The sequence below is a fragment of the Ochotona curzoniae genome, unplaced genomic scaffold (genome assembly GCF_017591425.1).
Source record: "Ochotona curzoniae isolate NIBS_2020 unplaced genomic scaffold, NIBS_Ocur_1.0 contig_3520, whole genome shotgun sequence".
Lineage (NCBI taxonomy): Eukaryota > Metazoa > Chordata > Mammalia > Lagomorpha > Ochotonidae > Ochotona > Ochotona curzoniae.
In genome coordinates, this window is record NW_024465894.1 from 17904593 (window position 1) to 17924415 (window position 19823).

General features: G+C 43.3%; 1 protein-coding gene across 2 annotated transcripts in view; it reads left to right on the forward strand.

Annotated features, from left to right (window-relative positions):
* The window catches only part of PTPRA (protein tyrosine phosphatase receptor type A), a 111220-nt gene that overhangs the window by 14834 nt on the left and 76563 nt on the right, over positions 1-19823 (forward strand). For both annotated transcript variants that reach the window (XM_040981734.1, XM_040981735.1), the window contains exon 2: positions 19743-19815. In XM_040981734.1, coding sequence (XP_040837668.1) covers positions 19780-19815 — 36 coding nt within the window. In that variant the 5' untranslated portion in view covers positions 19743-19779. The remainder of the gene's footprint in view (positions 1-19742; positions 19816-19823) is intronic.

Below are 19823 nucleotides of genomic sequence, written 5' to 3' on the forward strand. Positions count from 1 at the left end.
AGCTCAGTTTTGTATGTCTGCAAGGTCAGAGGAGGCCTTTGGTGTGCTGTAGGGGTTACTTACTTAAAATTACTTGAGTTTCAGTTCATGAAGTGGCAAATTGAAACTCAAGTTTATCTTTAGTAGTAGGGTTATATTTTTGTAAGCATAGTAATTTTATGTGGAAATAAGAGCAGAAACTTCCTTTCATTCTTTGATTGAATGTTAATTTAAGCTTAACAGATTGAATGCCTCCAAAACCCGTACTTGATGAATTAAATTTTCTTAGAATTTTACAATCAGTCATCTAACAGTCTGTCCCTGACAGGTTAAAGTTGCCACCTTAAGAAACAGATTCTTTTTTTTTTTTAAAAGATTTATTTTTTATTATTTTTTATTGGAAAGGCGGATATACAGAGAGGAGAGACAGAGAGGAAGATCTTCCGTCCGATGATTCACTCCCCAAGTGAGCGCAACGGGCCGATACTATGCCGATCCGAAGCCAGGAGCCTCTTCCGGGTCTCCCACGCGGGTGCAGGGTCCCAAAGCTTTGGGCCGTCCTCAGCTGCCTTCCCGGGCCACAGGCAGGGAGCTGGAAGGGAAGTGGGGCTGCCGGGATTAGAACCGGCGCCCATATGGGATCCCGGGCGTGCAAGGCGAGGACTTAACCACTTGCGCCACCGCGCCGGGAAGAAACAGATTCTTAAGCAGTTGAGCAATCTGTGATAACAGGAAATACAATTCGGAAACACGAACAAAACAGATTCTCTTAAGATGTCCAGTGGTTTTCATTAGATGTTTCTAAATTCACAATACTTTAAAAAACTTACATACTGGTATCCCTTGTGGGTACCGGTGTAGGTTCTCGCTGGTCCACTTCTGATCCAGCTCCCTGCGACTGTGCCTGGATAGGCAGCAGAGGATGGCTCAAGTCCTTGGACCCCTGCACCTACATCGGGGATCTGGAGGAGGCTCCAGGCTCATTGCTTCAGACTAGTCCAGCTCTGGCTGTTGCAGTTATTTGGAGAATGAACCACTGAATGCAGTTCTCTGTGTTTTTCTCTTCTCTCTGTGAATCTGCCATTCAAATTTAAAAGTCTTTTTTAGAAAAAAAAAAAAGGGTGGGGTGGGGTGGGGAGGAATGCAGCACAGTAAGCAAGTACCTAAAATCTTCGCCTTGCGTGTGCCAGGATCCCATACGGGTGCCGGTTCATATTGCTGGTCACTTTGCTTACTATCCAGGTGCCTGCTTGTAGCCTGAGATCGTGGTGCAGGACAGCCCAAAGTTCCTGCGTGGGAGACCTGGAAGAGGCTCCTGGCTCCTGACTTTGGATTGGCTCAGCCCTGGCTGGTAGTGCCACTTGAGGAGTGAAACAACGGTTAGATCTATCTGTCTCTCTCCTCTCTGTAAATCTGCCTTTACAATAAAAATAAATCTTTAAAAAAAAAAAACAAGCAACATATCCTAAGCAAGTGAGTGGCCTCGTGGTTATGACATTGGTTGAATATACATCAGAGTGCCTGTGTTCAGCTCTTGCTGTGACTTCCTGATTGCATTTGGACGAGAAAGCAGAGGGATGATGTTGGGCTGTCAGGTGATGTGCTGGTTAGGACACCTGTGTCTTAAATCGGTACCTGGGGGCTCTGCCTTCTAATTCCAGCATCTGGCCACTGCAGATCATGGAAGACAGCGACGGTAACTGGAGTAATTCAGTTCCTGCCACCCACATGGGAGACCTGAATTAAATTCCTGACTCTGATGAGTGATAACAGTTTGGTTTGCATTGTCCTCTCAGGTAAAACAAAGTTAACAGAGACAATTTATTCAAAATAAAGAAAAAGTTGGTCCTGGTATAGTGGCTCAACGAGTTAATTCTCCACCTTCAAGCACAGTTGTCCCGTTTGGGCACTGGTCATATCCTGGCTACTTCACTTCCTATCCAGCTCCCTGCTTGTGACCTGGAAAAACAGCAGAGGTTGGCCCAAGTCGTTGGGCCTTTGCCCCCACAAGGAAGATACAGAAAAAGCTCCTGGCTCCTGACTTTGGTACAAATCAGCTCTGGCCTCTTTGACCATTTGGGGAGTGAACCAGCAAGTGGAGGATTTCTCTGTGTGTCTCTCCTTCTCTCTGTAAATCTGCCTTTTGAATAAAAACAGATGATTTAAAAACAAAAACTTTAAAATGTATATCCTAAATCTAATTCAAAAGTATTGGTAATATGAGTTGGATACATCTTTTAGTTACTTGCGTGTTTCCACCTTGGGTTATAACGTCACACAGTTAAGGAGTGTAGTTTCGCTATTTCAAAGATCCAAGATTTTTTGATTGAAAATGCAGTTATTTATTGATGAGAGATCCAAGATGGTGAAAAGGGAGCTAAGGATTCTATACATATTTTATAGATAATTCTACTCAAAAGATTCCCCTCCTCATATAGGATTCCTGGCTATAGCATCCAGGGTTTGTTTCATAGCCTTCTCTTGTACATCTTCTTCCCCCAAATTAACTTTTGACCAGATTTTTCCCCCAAATTAAATTCAACTTGTGTTTCCTTTAATTCCTTGGAAGGAAAGCTCTGCAGTTATTTTGATTTGGGAGTTGGTTAGAGTGGGGTTCATATCTCATGCTTGCCATGCTTTGAGAACTTGGGTATGATGCTTAACCCTTCTGAGACTCGGTTTACTCACCTGGTAAATGGGGTCAACAATATGTAGGACACTTACTGCATGTGTGTGTTGTAAAGATTAGTGCATGTCAGCTAAACACATAGTCAGCTTTCCAGAAACATCAGAAAATAGTGCAATGATCTTAATTATACCCTTCTTCTGTAGTAGTTGGTTTTGGGATACAGTAAGGCTGAATTATCACAGAAAACTTTTTCTGGCTCTCCCACACAGGTGCAGGGTTCAAGGCTTTGGGCTGTCCTCCACTGCTTTCCCAGGCCACAAGCAGCGAGCTAGAAGGGAAGTGGAGCATCCAGGACACGAACTGGTGCCCATATGGGATTTAACCACTTGCCATCTCGCAGGGCCCAACAGAATGGTTTAGTGGATGGAAACTGGAGGGCATATTTGCATCAGGCCAAAGCACCCACCCATTGGGAGACCTGGGCTGGCCTAAATCGTATCACCTGAGACCCTCTGACACACTCAAAAGCTGGGACTAGGGGACATACCTGGCTGGGGTTAGGCTGTAGTATCTGTCTGTGACTGTCAGAGCAGGGGGTGGGCTACATAAGGCAGGCTACGGCACCACAACACAGGGACAAATTCTGTCAAGGAATTGTGGGCTCGCCTCTATGAGACTGCAGCACCTGCTGGTTTACACAGAGACCTGGGAATGGTGATGGGCTGAGTCAGGCTGGACTATAAAAGGCACCAGACAGGAACCACATGGCACTTATGGCAGTTGGGGCTGGAGGAGGCTGGCAGGGTTAGGCTGCAACATGGGCCAGCACATGCAAGGGCTGGGATTAAGGGCATACCATACTAAGCAGGGTGGTAACATTCACCAGCACGCATGGGATCCAGGTTTGGTAGCAGGCTCCCTAGGAGAACTTGGGGATCTTCTTTCCTAGGCCACAGCTGCTGGTGAGCACAGGAGCCACGGGGCCAGCATGATGAGGCTTATTAGAGTTCTCCCTGCTAGGCTGCAGCATCTACTGGGGTGCATGAAGAATGAGTTTTTGATAGGCTGACTGGACTGGGCTACAGCAACTGTTGGTTCAGTTCACGTGAAATATGGGGCTGGGGGCCCGGCGCGGTGGCGCAGTGGTTAAGGTCCTCGCCTTGCACGCCTGGGATCCCATATGGGCGCCGGTTCTAATCCTGGAGGCCTTGCTTCCCATCCAGCTCCCTGCCTGTGTCCCGGGAAAGCAGTGGAGGACGGCCCAAAGCTTTGGGACCCTGCACCCGTGTGGGAGACATGGAAGAGGCTCCTGGCTTCGGATTGGCATAGCATTGGCCGTTGCGCTCACTTGGGAAGTGAATCATCGGACGGAAGATCTTCCTCTCTGTCTATCCGCCTTTCCAATAAAAATATAAAATAAATCTTTAAAAAGAAAAAAGAAATATGGGGCTGGGACTGACCAGGCAGCTGCATCCACCAGTATGTACATTGGCTGGTGCAGGTGACAGTGAACCTGACCCTGCTCTGACTGACACACATAAGTCAAGACTGAAGTCACCCCAGGTGAGGTTTGTTGGGAGGCTCCCCTACTAGACTGCTGGGCTTAGACCCTGGCCGCAGGGAAAACCACAGGATGTGTGGTCTGACTTTAGGGTTCATGTTTTAGAACTGGGTCTCCTCAGTTGCTGATGCCTATGCAATGGACAGCATGCCCAGAAGCATACAGGGGACATGGTGGTCAGCTCATCTAGGCCAGCAGGGAATGTTGACTATTTTGTCAGTTGCTGGAAAGCAGAATGGGTTGGAGCCTATTCCTGGGTCTGTGGCCACAAAACCTGGAGCTTGAGCTGATCTGAAGCCTGGGGCCAGGAGCTTTTTCCAGGTCTCCCACGTGGATGCAGAGTCCCAAGGCTTTGGGCTGTCCTCCACTGCTGTCCCAGGCCACAAGCAGGGAGCTGGATAAAAAGTGGAGTAGCTGGAATATGAACTGGTGCCCTTGTGAGATCCCTACTCATGCAAGGTGAGGATTTAGACACTGAGCCATTGTGCCAAGCCCCATTCTCAGCCTTTTGTGTCTCATCATATATGCATCTGTGCCTGGGTTTCAACTTTCTTGATAGTTAGGATAAAATTTGTCCCCAATACAGATCTAGGTGATAACAAACAACCCTCTGGCCTTCCCCATTGGGTTGTTTCTTGGGCTCCTACCACAGGCTCAGAGCTGACCTTATGTTCCCTTAAGCTGTATTATTTTTATAATCACTGTCTTGATGAATGACACAATGCAGTGATGGAAACCAGAAACTTGGATGTTATTCATTTCATTGGTGATAAATTCCTCTTTCTATTACACTTTGTAGTATTTCTCAAGTCTGCCAGTGTCCTCTATCTGTCTTGTGCCTTAGCTTAGGTTTTTCTACTCAAAAGATTGTTGGAGATTGGTTATCTGTGCATTATTTCTTGTGCCAAGCCATTGAGTGATCACTGCTGCCTTCTGACTTCCTGATCTAATCACACCACCCCTGGCTTTAAGAGCTTGTGTTAAGATCCAGACATGTGGGAGCAAGCTTTTCTGATTCAGCTCATTTGATTCTTTCTAGCTTATCTTCTGAGCCCATTGCTGATTGACCAGGCTGTTTGCCTTAGGCTGGACCCTCTATCTCCCTGCTTTTTTTTTTTTTTTTTTTAAGATTTACTTATTTTTATTGCAAAGTCAGGTATACAGAAAGGAGGAGAGACAGAGAGGAAGATCTTCCGTATGGTGATTTACTCCCCAAGTGACTGCAATGGCCAGTGCTGTGCCAATCTGAAGCCAGGAGCCAGAAACTTCCTCTGGGTCTCCCACATGGGTGCAGGATCCCAAGGCTTTGGGCCATCCTCGACTGTTTTCCCAGGCCACAAGCAGGGAGCTGGATGGGAAGTGGGGCCACCGGGATTAGAACCGGCACCCATATGGGATCCAGCACATTCAAGGCGAAGACTTTAGCTGCTAGGCCATGGCACCGGGCCCATCTATCTCTCTCCTTATCTGACATAATTCCTTGGAGATCAGCTTGTTTGAGTAGCATATTATTTCTGACCGCTGCAATTAAGATCCTGCACTGGTTCTTTTTTTTTTTTTAATTTTTTATAATGACTACATGGTTGATCAGGGTGGGAAGGATCAAGATTTAGGGAAAATTGGGTCAACTCATTGCTTCCAAATTTGCTATTTCTTCTTGTTGTTTGTGGGAGAAGGGGAGAGACAAATGAGGAACCACTCGTGACTTTCCTCATGTCCCAGTTCCCAGCGATGAGGAACTGCCATCTCATATCAACTTAGAGTCTCAATGTGTACATATTCCAAGGGTTCTGTCCAAGTGGTTTGGATAGTTCTAGAATGCTGCCATTTTCACTGATCCAAGGATGATGCTACCTTCCCAATGCCTATTGGGTGACATAGTTGTCTGACAGGTTTCTGTAAATTTAGTTTCGAAGTATTTTATACTTACTAATTTATACAAAGTATTCATTTGGTGGCGATACTTTAAAATTTTGTAAATAGCTCATTTTTCATCATTTTTGCAGTTGCTAGCGTTAGCATCCGTTTGTGATTCATGCCTGAATCAGTTATTACAGTAGTGGTTAGCAGATGGTGAATTTAAAAATTTTTCATTCCTTCTGCAATCATCATTTGGCATTTCATTATATTAAAAACCTTTCTGTCCCCCACCTTTTTTTTAAAATCTTTTGAATATGAGCAGTTAGCCTAGTGATTTATCAATTGTCAACTATATCAGGGTGCCTGGGTTTGCATCTTGGCTTTGCTTTTGGTTCTGGTTTTCTGTTCATGCAAACCCAGGGAGGCAGCAGGTGATAGCTCAAATACTTGGGTCCCTTCTACCTACTTTGGAGACCTGGATGGAGTTAGCAGCTTTGACCTGGCTCAGTCAGTGAGCCAGTGATAGGTGAACTGTCTCTCCTCCTGTGCCTCTCAAATTAAATAAATAAAAAATCTTTTAAATATATCTCTGTGGATTCACAGATTCCTATTTTACTCATTTTTAACATGTATTTTTATATTCATACTGTCCTAGATTTGACTGATGGGAACCCTTTCAAGTTGGTTCCTGTGTCCTTTTTTCATGCTCCCATTGTACTTTTTTATATATATTAATTTTTGGCACAAGATTTTCTGTGATCATCCTGTACTTTTGCCTTCTCAGTCCTGTAATTAACCATTGTAAAGGAACTCCGGTTACTTTTATTTGAAAATGCAATTTGAAAACAAAATCTGAGCTTTTTCCATACTCTTTAGGCTCTGTGGACAGTTTTCAAATACTTTTTTTAATGTGCCTGGGATTTAGATGTAACTGCCAAGTGATGACGCAGGGATGTCAGTTCTATCTAAGATTGACTTCTTAGAGTTCTTCAGAAGCAAACATTGCCCACCGTGCTATCCGGGACCACGTGGGGAAGTGCTGGAGCTGGCCAGCAGTCAGCCGAGGAAGGTGTGGTGAGAGCCTGATTTCCAAAAGTCGCTAGGAACGGGTGCCTTTTACTGATCAGAGAGTGACACGCAGATGTTGGAGTCTGGTTGACCATGAGTTTGTCCTATGCTTTCATGGTGTCAAATGGTCAATTGCAGAAGGTCAAGAATGGTTGTTAACAGGTTGTTAATGGTTGTTACATTGTAGTGTAGCACATAAAGCTGCCACCTGTGACATCACCATCTCATATGAACACAGGTTGATATCCCAGTTGCTCTACTTCCAATCTAGCTCACTGCTAATAGTGTGGGAAAAGCAGCAGAAAAGGGCCCTGCTACTCGCATAAGAGATCCTGCTGCATCTTCTGGCTTTGACCTGGCCCCAATCCTGGCCGTTGGAACCATCTGGTTAGTGAACCAGCAGATGGAAGATTTTTCTCTGTGTGTATCTCTCTCAAATAAAAATATATATATATATATATATTTTAAGAATGATTACTGCTGCAGCACCCATTGATGTGTGTGAGAGCCTCCTTGTTTGTTGAAGCCAGTGTAGTAGACAGCATGCCCAGATGCATGTGGGGGACATGACAGCTCATTGAGGCCTGCATAGGACATCAGGTACCTCGGAGGATAAAACAAATCAGACAACTCTCCCAGCCAAGCGCTCACAGCAAGTATCTGTGTGAATGGAGGCTCTAGGGTAGACTATGTCAGCTAAAGGACCTTGGAAGGATTCCTCAACCTTGGAGCAACAAATCAGTGCATTTCAAAACTATCAAAACCACTTGAACAGAGTCCTCAGAACATGCTCCACCTTCCAGACCATAGGATGACATCAATACTCTGTCCCGCATCCCCAGGAACTGATGCTGTTAGGCTGCTGAGAGCGGCTCTCTTCTCTTCTCTGCCCCCCATCCCCAGGTATAGGAAGAAAAAAAATTAGAAACAATTGTCTTTTCTACTACCCTATGCCTTGGTCCTCACCACCCTGATCAGTGGTCCACATGGATACACATCCTTCTCAACTGTACAAACAAGATAAAAAATAAAATAGATTTATTTTTTTAAAAAAAGAGCATTACTCATATATATGTACATTATGTATGTACATGTATGAATACTATATATTTGCTGGTAATTTCTTTTTTAATTTGTAATAAGTACTTTATTTTTTATTTTTAAATTTTACTGGAAAAGCAGCTCTACAGAAAGAAAAAGAGAGACAAAAAGATCTCATCTGCTGAGTGGATGAAATGGCCAGAGTTCACTCCCCAAATGGCCTTAATGGCCAGAGCTGAGCTGATCGAAGCCGAGAGCCAGGAGACTCCTTCACATCTCTACATGGGTGCAGGGACCCAAGGACTTGAGCTATCTTTCTGATTCTTTCTGAGGCCATAGGAAGGGAACTAAATAAAAATGGAGTAGCTGAGCATGAACTTATGCTTATTGGAATGCTGGCACTAGCTGGTGGAGGATTAACCAATTGAGGCATCATACCAACCCCAAGTGTTTTTTTAAGACTTATTTATTTTTACTTGAGAAGCAGATTTACAGAGATAAAGATCTTTCATCTACTGGTGGTTCACTCCCCAAATGATTGCAACAACCAGAGATGAATCAGTTGAATGTCGGGAGTAGGAGTGGGTACAGGGGCTCAAGAATTTGGACCATCCTCTGCTACTCTCCCTGGCCACAAGCGGGGAGCTGAATGGAAAGTGTAGCAGCTAGGATAGGAGCCGGTGTCCACATGGGATGCTGATGCTGCCAGCAGAGGATTACCCTCTTAAACCATCGCACTAGCTTGTCTGTAAGTTTTTGTTTCCTTTGAAAATAATTCTAGTCCAACAGCACTGGGTTTTTCTTAGTTATTCCTCCTCAGTGTTTGTTTTCCTTCTCAGACACTGAACAATCCAATTCTATGATCTTTTTATGCCATTCTCTCATAAATAACAATCTCCTGACAGTGGCAGTTACCCGCTTGGCTCTAGCCCCATTGAATGTACTAGCTGAACATCCACTGAAGTCTGAGGCGCCATTTTTATGTGCAGATATTCCTCAGTTTGCATGGTTCAAATATTTGTGAATTTTTGTTACCATGGTTTAATTAAATAACACCAGTTCCTAAATAACAATTCATAAAATGTAAACTATAACTTGTGATCAGAACAGCTTTTCCAGGCTGGGCAATTTGGTAAAGTGGTTAAGTCGACTTGCATCCTACATCAGAGTGCCTAAGGTTTTTCGTTTGTTTGTTTTACTATTTTTTAAAGATAGATGTTTACAGAGAGAAGGAGACACAGAAAAAGATCTTCTGTTTGCTGGTTCATTCCCCAAAAGGCTGCAATGGCTGGAGCTGGGCTGATCTGAAGCCAGGAACTTCTGGGTCTCCCATGCAGGTGCAAGATCTCAAGACTTTGGAACATCCTCTGCTGCTTTCCCAGGCTATGAGCAGAGAGCTGGATGGGAAGTGGAGCAACTGAGATACAAACCCTTGCCCACATGGGATCCTGGTGCTTGCAAGGTGAAGATTTCACCAGTTGAACCATCGCACCAGCCCCAGGAGTGCCTTGGTTTGAGTCCCACCTCTGCTTGCTGTCCAGCTTCCTGTAAATACGCATAATAGGAGGCAGTGGGCAGTAGGTACATATGTGGAGACCCAGTATGAATTCTGGCCTCCTGTCTTCCCCTTAGCCAGATTTGTGGGCATTTGGGTAGTTAAACCAGCAGATAGAAATTCTTTATTTTTCCTTCCTTTCATCTCCCTGATTCACATTAGGTAAAACTAAGTGGATTTTAAAAGAAAAGGTCAGTCTCTAGATTTAAAAAAATTTACTCTGACTATGCAATGACTGATTGATACCTTTCTAGACATCATTGAATTGGAGCTAGCCTAATTTTTACTTCTTGTTTGAGGAAAATTACAGTCTCTGCTCTCAGCTGAACTTTTACAAAGCTTTGCATTTCCCTCTGTCAGTTCCTCTTGGAGTGGTGGGTGGGGAGCAGAAGGGAGGATATGTACAATAATGTATTTTTAGTTCTTTTGAACAGAGGGTTTGCTTCAGCCATTGCTATTGATGGCAGGAAATATATTTATAGCTCCAGGGAAGAAGGGGTGTATGAGTTCTGGTTTAAGAAAACCTGGGAGGCTGTTACTTTATATAATTTAATAAAAACTCATTTGCACTTCACTGTCTTAGAAACATACTTTAGATGAGTGAACCTGCAGTTTATAAAGTGTAAATGTTTTGGTAAATTTATTTAATCTGCTCCCTAATTTGTAAAAATTTTCTATTTTTAAAAAACTTTTTTTTGAAAGGCAGAATTACAGAGAGAGAGATCTTCCATCCTCTGGTTCATTCCCCAAATGGCTATAACAATCTGAACCAAAGCTAGGAACCCAGAGCTTTTCTGAGTCTCCCGCATGGGTTCAGGACCCAAGGACCCATTTTCCGCCGCCTTCCCAAACCATCAGCAGGGAGATGGATTAAAAATGAAGGAGCAAGGACTTGAACTAGCACCCAAATAGGATACCAGCGTTGCAACAGCAGCCCAACCTGTTTCACAGATCTTGTGGTTGAACATAAAGATGTTAAGATGGTGCTATACATTGTTCCCAATTAGTTGTTCATAAATTATTGCTGCTACACCTCCTGTTGTGATTCATTTAAAAATCGAAACCAAAACACTGTGTGTGGATTGTAAGGTAACTCTTGGTGAAAGCAGCTCACTGAACACTGAGCGCCACATGACTTTCTCACAACTTCAGTTGGGATGAAACTTTTGCCTGATTATCCTGTGCAATGGGCATATTCAACACAAGTTAAATTATTCTGAGGCTTGCTTGCTTTCTTTTTGATACATTCCCTTTTTTAATTGAAGGGAGCAAAGAATTGGTTTCCAAGGATACGCCTTCTTGCTTGCACTGGTCTCAGATTGATGCAGTCATGGAAACCAGGCAATAAACTCCTTCTTGGCAGCTGCCGGCACTGGTCTGCTCTTTTCTTTTAAAGGCGTGAGGCTCTTTAATAATGCATTGTGGGAAGGTTGTGCCAGTTGATTCCAAATCGTTCTAGAGGGGGGGTTGGAAACATTATTGAATACATTCAAGTGATTCAGTCAGTTGTTTTCAGGTTGCTGAGCAAAACTACAGTGATTGAACTGAAGATGCTTATGTTTCATGTAAATAGAGAAGCTAAAAATACATAGAACAGTGTTTAATCCTTTTAAAGAATATTTTGAAACCTTCCTAATTATAATTGGAAGATTTTGTTTGTTTGTTTTTAACAAGACTTTAGAATGTTAAAATTGTAGATGTGCTGCGCCCGGCGCGGTGGCGCAAGTGGTTAAGGTCCTCACCTAGCACGCCCGGGATCCCATATGGGCGCCGGTTCTAATCCCGGCAGCCCAGCTTCCCTTCCAGCTCCCTGCCTGTGGCCTGGGAAAGCAGTCGAGGACGGCCCAAAGCTTTGGGAACCTGCACCCGCGTGGGAGACCCGGAAGAGGCTCCTGGCTTCGGATCGGCATAGTATCGGCCCGTTGCGCTCACTTGGGGAGTGAATCATCGGACGGAAGATCTTCCTCTCTGTCTCTCCTCTCTGTATATCCCGCCTTTCCAATGAAAAAATAATAAAATAAATCTTTAAAAAAAAAAATTGTAGATGTGCTGAGCTTATTTAGTGCAGTGAGAACAATGAAGGTTTTCAACTGGCTAAAGTCAACTGCTTATGAAATGTGATAGGAAATTTCGTGTTCTTTCAAACATGTGAGGATTCTGAAGCTGGGCTACCTGTGTTTGGATCCCATCTCTGCATCTTGTATTCTTGGCCAAGATATATAATCTCTCCTCATTTCCAAAGTGAGGGATAATCATGGCATCCACTTCATGGAGCTGTGGGTGAAGCTGAACCAGCTAAGGTAATATTCCTGATTCAAAGGGAGCAACCAGCAGGTGTTGGTGCTGCACATATATAACAAAAGTAAAATTATTGTTGAAGTTGTAAAGATTGAAAAATAAATTCAGAGATACTTGTACTTCCATTTATTAAAGACCTTTTTGTTAAAATAATATATATTTGGAAGGCAGAGAGAGAGACAGAGACAGAGTTCTCCCATCTGCTGGCTCACCCCTCAGATGTCTACCACAGGATGGGCCGGGCTGAAGCTATTGGCTGGAAAGTCAAAATCAGGACCTTCTACGTGGGTGATTTGAAGTAAAAGCTGCTGTCTCAGAATGCACATGAGCAGGCAGCTTGCAATAGGGAGCACAGGCAGGACTTGGATGCAGGTACCCTGATATAGTTGGTGGCACCTCAAGTGGCATCTTAATTGTTGTGTGAAATAGCCATCTCTGAAGCTTCATACTAGCAGAATTAAAAAATTTTTTAAATGATAAAAGGGAGCACAGATTAACCTAATTCACATGCTTGCAATAAACTATGCAGGAAAATTATACAACTTCATGGAAGGATTTTTTAGAGGGTCAAACATTATAAAGGTATTATACAGATCAGACACTTAAAGGTATTGTACAGGTATTGATGCTCCCCATGGGGCTGGCATCATGGTAGAGTAGGCTAAGCCTTCATCTGCAGTGCTGTCATCTCATATAGATCCGTTCATGTCCCAGCTGCTCCATTTCCAGTTCAGCTTCCTGCTAATTGCCTGGGAAATCAGCAAATGATGAGCCAAGTTCTTGGGCTCTTACATCCCCGGGGGAAGACCCAAATGAAGCTCCTGTCTCCTGGCTTTGGACCAGCCCATCTCCGTCCATGTGGCCATTTAAGGAGTGAACCAGGCATTTCAGTCTGAGAAGTAGAAGTCACTGCTCTGGCATGGTTGCTAGGCCAGAAGCCTGCCTCTCAACACTATTTAAATGGGGTTGTTGGGGTATTTGGCCACACAATGAAGATCCTGCTGGGTTGTCTCACATCAGAATGCCTGGTTTGAATCTCCGCTGTGACTCCCAGTTCCAGCTTCCTGGGATGATGGTTCGAGTAGTTGAGATCTGGATTGAATTCCTGTTCCTGGCATTTGGGGAGTGGACAAGTGAATGGGAGCGTGAGGGGTGTGCGGGGGTGTGCGCACACATGCTTCTATTTGTCTCTGATCTCTGCCTCTCAGGTGAAAAATTTGTTTTCTTAATTTTTGATAAGAGCTTTGTTATCTGTGAATAGACATAGTTTTACTTTTTCCTTTGAACTTCGGATGCCGTTTTTTCTTCTCTTGCCTAATTTTCTGGCTAGGACATCTAGCGCAATGAGGAAGGCAAATATCCAGAGCAGTGGAGGATGCCCAGAGCCTTGGGACCCTGCACCTGCGTGGGAGACTCGGAAGAAGCTCCTGGCCCCTGGCTTCAGATTGGTTCAGCTCTGGCCATTGCAGCCACTTGGGGAGTGAACCAGTGGACAAGAATATCTTTCTCTCCATCTCTCCATCTCACCATCTCTCCTCCTCTCTATATCTGACTTTCCAATAAAAGTAAATCTTTTAAAAAAATTATTGTATGCAAGTCTAAAGGATCTCAAATAGAAGATAGGCATCTTTTTTAAAAAATTTGATAAATATTTATTAAAAAGAGAGAGAGAACTTACATCCACTGATTTACTAATGTCAGGAGTAGGCCTACCCCTAAGCAGAACTCCATGTGGATCCTCCATGCTATGTTGGTGGCAAATTGTTCTTTTTTTTTAAGTGTTATTGTTTTATAAGTCTTCTTATGGATATATGTTTTAATAAACTCTAAGGGTTTTTCTCAGAGAGTTTCAATTTATATGCTCTTCCAGTTTCTCCTAATATTCATGAACATTTAATAGTACCAATCAGGATTTTTTTTCTATTATAATGAATCATTTGTGTTTTACTATTATAAAATGCCTCCTTAAACTTTTTTTAAATTTTTATTTTGATTTTTAAATTTTATTGTGCAATTCTGCATAGTCTGAGATTCACCTTCCCCCAATTTCCATCCTTCTTAACCACTTTGTCCATTTTTTCTGGGATTGTTTTTATTATTTATTTATTAGTTTTTTTAAATTATTATTATTTATTAGTATTTCCTTATGCTCAAGTTGCAAAGGTTCTTTTTTTTTTAAGATTTTGGGCCCGGAGCAATAGCTTAGTGGTTAAAGTCCTCGCCTTACACGCACTGGGATCCCATATGGGCGCCAGATCTAATCCTGGGCTCCCTGCTTCCCATCCAGCTCCCTACTTGTGGCCTGGGAAAGCAGTCGAGGATGGCCCAAAGCCTTGGGACCTTGCACCCGCGTGGGAGACCTGGAAAAGGTCCAGGCTCCTGGCTTGAGATTGGCACAGCCCAGCAGTTGTGGCCACTTGAGCAGTGAACCACCGGATGGGAGATCTTCTTCTCTGTCTCTCTTCCTCTGTATATTCACCTTTCTAATAAAAATAAATAAATCTTTTAAAAATGATTTAAAATTTCAAGACCCAGAGGAGACTGATCAGCTTTTTCCAATAAAATCTGATCTGGCTTACCAGTAAAAAATAAATAAATTTTTAAAAGATATATTCATTTTTAATAGTAAGATTTACAGAGAGAATGAGAGACAGAAAGATTTTGCATCCACTGTTACTCTTTTTTTTTTTTTTAAAAGCTAGGAGCCAGGAACCTCCTCCAGGTCTCCCACGCAAGTGCAGGGTCCCAAAGCTTTGGGCTGTCCTCGACTGCTTTCCCAGGCCACAAGCAGGGAGCTGGATGGGAAGCAGGGCCACCAGGATTAGAACCATCGTCCATATGGAATCCCGGCACGTGCAAGGCAAGCACTTTAGCCACTAGGCTGTTGCGCCTGGCCCTGCATCTACTGCTTCACTCACAAAGTGGCTGCAATGGCCGGAGCTGACCCAACCTGAAGCCTGGGTCTTGTTCCGTGTCTCCTGCACGGAGATATTTATTTGTATTTTGAGAGAGAGAGAGCTGTTGGTTCACTTCCTCAGATGCCTGCAGAATCCATGGCTGGGCCAGGTCAGGGCTGGGGACTAGGAATTCAGTTCAGATTTCTGTTGGTGCCAGGAACCCAGAGGCTTGAATTTCCACTGTTGCCTCTCAAGGTCTACATTAGCAGGAACCTGGAATCAGGAACTGGAGCGTGGGACTCAAGCCCAGCTATCTTTTATGTGGAATATAGATGTTCTCACTGGCATTGTACTGTCTAGGCCAAATACCCACATCTTATATTCTATTTCTAAGTGACCGCTCCTCTAAAATCTGGGTCAGTAGTCTGATTTTCCTGTCTGCTTCTTCAGGAAGCAAAAAGTCAAAAATGCGGTGACTCGCAAGACCAGTAATTGCTGTAGCAAGGATGGGATTTCCTGTCAGTGACGCTCAACAGCGGGAAGTAGGGCCATGACAGTAGCTTCCTAATTTGTGACCAGATTTTGTTTCCCATCTTTGAGGTAAGAGCCTCTACTATATCAATAAACTGTTTCTTCCAATTTTTATACAGTGATTGCAGAGCTTTACTGGTTGTGTAGGTTGGGCCATTCTTAAGTTTTATAACCATGTGACAGTTATGATCCGTTTAAAACAGGACTTTGAAACTTTCCATTTGATTTGGTTTCTTGTGGCTGTTGACATGCACACAGGCTGATAGGCCTTATTCAGCAAGTGAGTGAAAGTACACACTTTGGGATCATAAAGTTTTGCTAGCTACCAAGTGTTTGTGGATATCTTTATCTTTTAAAAAATAATATTTATTTGAGAGACAGAGAGAATCTTCCATCTACTAGTTAATTCCTCAGATGGTAAAAGAACCACGGGCTCAGCTAAGCTGAAGCCAGAAACCAGGAACTTGTATCTCTCACGTGAGTGTCAGGGGTCCAACTACTCAGGCCATCTTCTTCCACTTTCTCAGGCTCTTTACCAGAGGGCTGTATTGATAGTGAAGCAGCCAGTGCCCATTGTGAGATGCTGGTGTTGCGGGCAGAGGCTTAGTGTGCTCTGCCACAGTGCCTGCCCCCTGGGTAAGTTATTTATTTGCTTTGTGCCATAGTTTCTTCCTTTGTAAGATCTTCAAAATAAAGTAAATTTCCTGTATCTGTTTTGAAGATACAATTAAATAATGTAGGTTATACACAATGCCAACATAAGTTCTTAATAACTGGTAGCTATTATGAAAGCTCTGATCCTTGTTGAGTTAGTGTTTGATGTGTTCTGATTGTTGATAATGGATAGTCATATCCTGTACTGGCATATTCCAGTATTTTACCAAGTTTGTTGTCTCAGAGATTCAGTTAGACAAAGTAGAAGAAAATGGAAACTGGTTACAAAGTATCGAATTTTTAGAATCAATATTACTTGTGTTTAATAAGGAATATGTTCCTTTTCTGCTTTTTATCTAATAATGCCTTTTTAAATTTTGTTGTTTTTTTTCTTCTCTCTTTAAACTTTACTACTAAGGTCAAGGAAAAGCTAAACTAAAAACAAAAATTAATAAATTATTGATTTATTTATTTGAAAGACAAAGGAACCAAGGAAGGAGGGAGAGGATGGGGAGAGAGAGAAAGAAATCTATCCATTCATCCACTAGTTCTTTCCCCCAAATGGTCACAACAGCTAGCCCTGGGCAAGGCTGATGCCAAGCACTTAATCTGGGTCTTCCACATGGTACAGAGGCCCAGGCACTTGGACCATCGCGTGCTGCTTTCCCTGGAGCATTAGCAGGCAGCTAGATTGGAAGGAGAACAGCTAGAATTTGAACTGGTGCTCATATGGGATGCTGGCATTGCAGGTGGCAGCCTAACTTACTACATCACAACACTGGCCCCAGAAGCCATCTTTTTAAAATATTTTCATTTACGTAAAAGGCAGAGTGACAAAGAAAAGGCATATATAGAGAGAGTCCTTCCATCTCCTGGTTTGCTCCCTAATTGCCTGCAAGAGCCAAAGCCAACAGCCAAGAACTACATCTGGGCCTCCCAAATTGGAAGCAGGGACTCAAGGACTTGGCTGATCATCCACTACCTTGCTTGAATGAAAGATCCAGACTTGAACCAGCACTCTAGTAAGGGCTACAGGTGTTCCAAGTAGCAGCTTAACCCACGGTGCCACACAATACCTGTTACAAAACCCAAGGTTAAAACTAAAGATTCAAATTAGTAGGATATACAGTTGCCTTTCTTAGCTTTAGCATTTCTTGTGCTTTGAAGCTGCAAAATATTGTGAAGAAAACCTTCTTGTAAATTGCATGTAGTGTTCTAGGCATTATCTGCTGTCTCTCGGACATGTTATCAGGAAGCTGGATCAAAAAGCAGAGTAGCTGGGACTCATACCGGATATGAGTGTCCCAGGCTATAGCTGAACATAGAACTCATCATGTGTAAGATTTTTTTAAAGGCTTATTTATTTATTTACTTACTTATTTTAATGGGGTTTTGTAAAGTTGTTTTTTTTTTTTAATTGGAAAGATTTACAGAGAGAAGGAGAGACAGAGAAAAAGATCTTCCATACACTGGTTCATTCCCCAAGTGGCCCCAATGACCAGAGCTGAGCCAGTCCAAAGCCAGGAACCAGGAGCTTCTTCTAGATTTTCCATGTAGGTGCAGGGTCCCAAGGCTTTGGGCCATCCTCAACTGCTTTCCCAGGCCACAAGTGGCGAGCTGGAAGGGAAGTGGAGCAACCAGGATATGAACCAGCATCCATATGGGATCCTGGAGCATGACATACAAGACGAGGACTCTAGCCACTAGGCTGTCATGTTGCACTTGGACACTTATTTATTTTTAAAGACAGATTTTACACAGAGAGAAGGAGAAACGGAAAGGTCTTCAGTCTAACTGTTCACTTGCCAGATGGCCTCGACGGCCAGAACTGAGCTGATCTGAAGCCAGGGGCTTCTTCCCAGTCTCCCGTTTGAGTGCGGGACCCAAGGACTTTAGTCATCCTTCGTTGTTTTTTCAGGTCATGAGCAAAAGGGTGGATCAGAAGTGGAGCAGTTGGGACATCAACCAGCTCCAATACAGGATGCTGGCATTAGCAGGTAGAGGATTAGTGTGTTCTGCCACCATGGCAGCCCAGATAGAAAGGTATTTAGGATTTATTGTTTGGATGGATTTGCTAAACTAAAATATATTGAAAAGTATAAGCATTATTGAGAGCTTTCAATTTGAGAAGAATTGTAGTTTGGAATATTGGTATGAAGTGTGTCCACAACCTGTAATCACATGAGGTCCTCAATAGCCTTCAGTTAAATTTTCTTTATCCTGACTCATTTGAACTGGAGACCATGGTCTTGTCTGTATCTGACCCACGTCTTGCCTGTTTCTGACCACTGCCTAGTGTGTTTGGTGAGCTGTGAATGATTAACTCCATAGCTGTCCAAAGGGGTCGGGGAAGGTAATAGTGAGAAGGAGGGTTCCAGAGCCTGGAGCCTGACTGACGAGGTTCAGATTTGGATTCTGCTGTTTATCTTAGATTTGGGACTTTGGGTAATTCTCAACATTGGCTTACTTAGGAGCAATAATATGAGGATCTTCTAAAAGTTTGTGGGAAGTACATATTATAAAAAGCTATTGCATGAATTTCAGATTTTTTTGCACCAGAATTTGTTTACTTTTTAATTTCATTTTCAACAACCTTCTTGAAGTCCCCTCATAGAATCTCTTGAGTTATGTAAGATGGAGCACCTAAAGGCATTTTCTTTGAAATGACCCACTGCATGTGCTTAAACACTAGGTATTTTTAAAAATTTGATATTTGGTTATTTTGGTGTTTTAGGAATTATTAGAGTAGATGAAAGCACTTTTGCAAGAGAGAAAATGGCCTTAATAGAGTTATAACTTAGCCTGGGCCACTTAGCTCATGCCTGGCAGAGATCACGCCTGAAGGTAGGTTTTTTTGACCAAATGCAGGGGTTTGGGCCTTGGCATTGGTGACCCTTGGAACCAGGTAATTCCTTGTTAGAGGTACTGTTTGTGACAAACAGATGTTTTGCAGCATTACAGACTGCTACCTGCCAGGTGCCAATAGCTCCTAGAGGCCTCCTCCCGGTCGGTCACTGTCACAAGTCACACTGTCTTCAAGCATTGTCCAGGAGTGTGGCTTCAGAGCCGGGGAGGGCCTCTCCAGGGCCGCGCTAGGAAGGCCTTGTCTCGCTGCATTCCTGGGCGTGAGCTCTTCAGTGATCCAAGCTCTGTAAGGTGGCCCTTTGTTCTGTAGCTCCTGGAATTCTGAGCACAACTCCATGAGATGTTGGAGTATACTCCTCAGAACAATAATGTTTAAATACAGTGGTTCTTGGGCCAGGCATGGTGGCCTAGAGGCTAAAGTCCTCACCTTGAACGTGCTGGGATCCCATGTGGGCACCAGTTCTAATCCCGGCAACCTCGTTTCCCATCCAGCTCCCTGCTTGTGGCCTGGGAAAGCAGTCAAGGATGGCCCAAAGCCTAGGGATCCTGCACCCGCATGGGACTCCTAGGGGAAGTTCCTGGCTCCTAGCTTTGGATCGTCACAGCACTGGCTATTGCAGTCACTTGGGGAGTGAATCATTGGACGGGAAATCTACCTCTCTGTCTTTCTTCCTCTCTGTATATCTGACTTTACAATAAAAGTTTAAAATAAAAATAAAATATAAAATATATAAAAAATAAAATTAAAAAATATATATATAGCGGTTCTTACAATTCTAAAAACTTTTACTCTTTTGGTTACAGGTGGCACAACTTAAACAAAGGTATTTATGGAATTCCAATGAATAGTGATGGAGATGCAGTTCAAATAACTAAGGTAAGAGA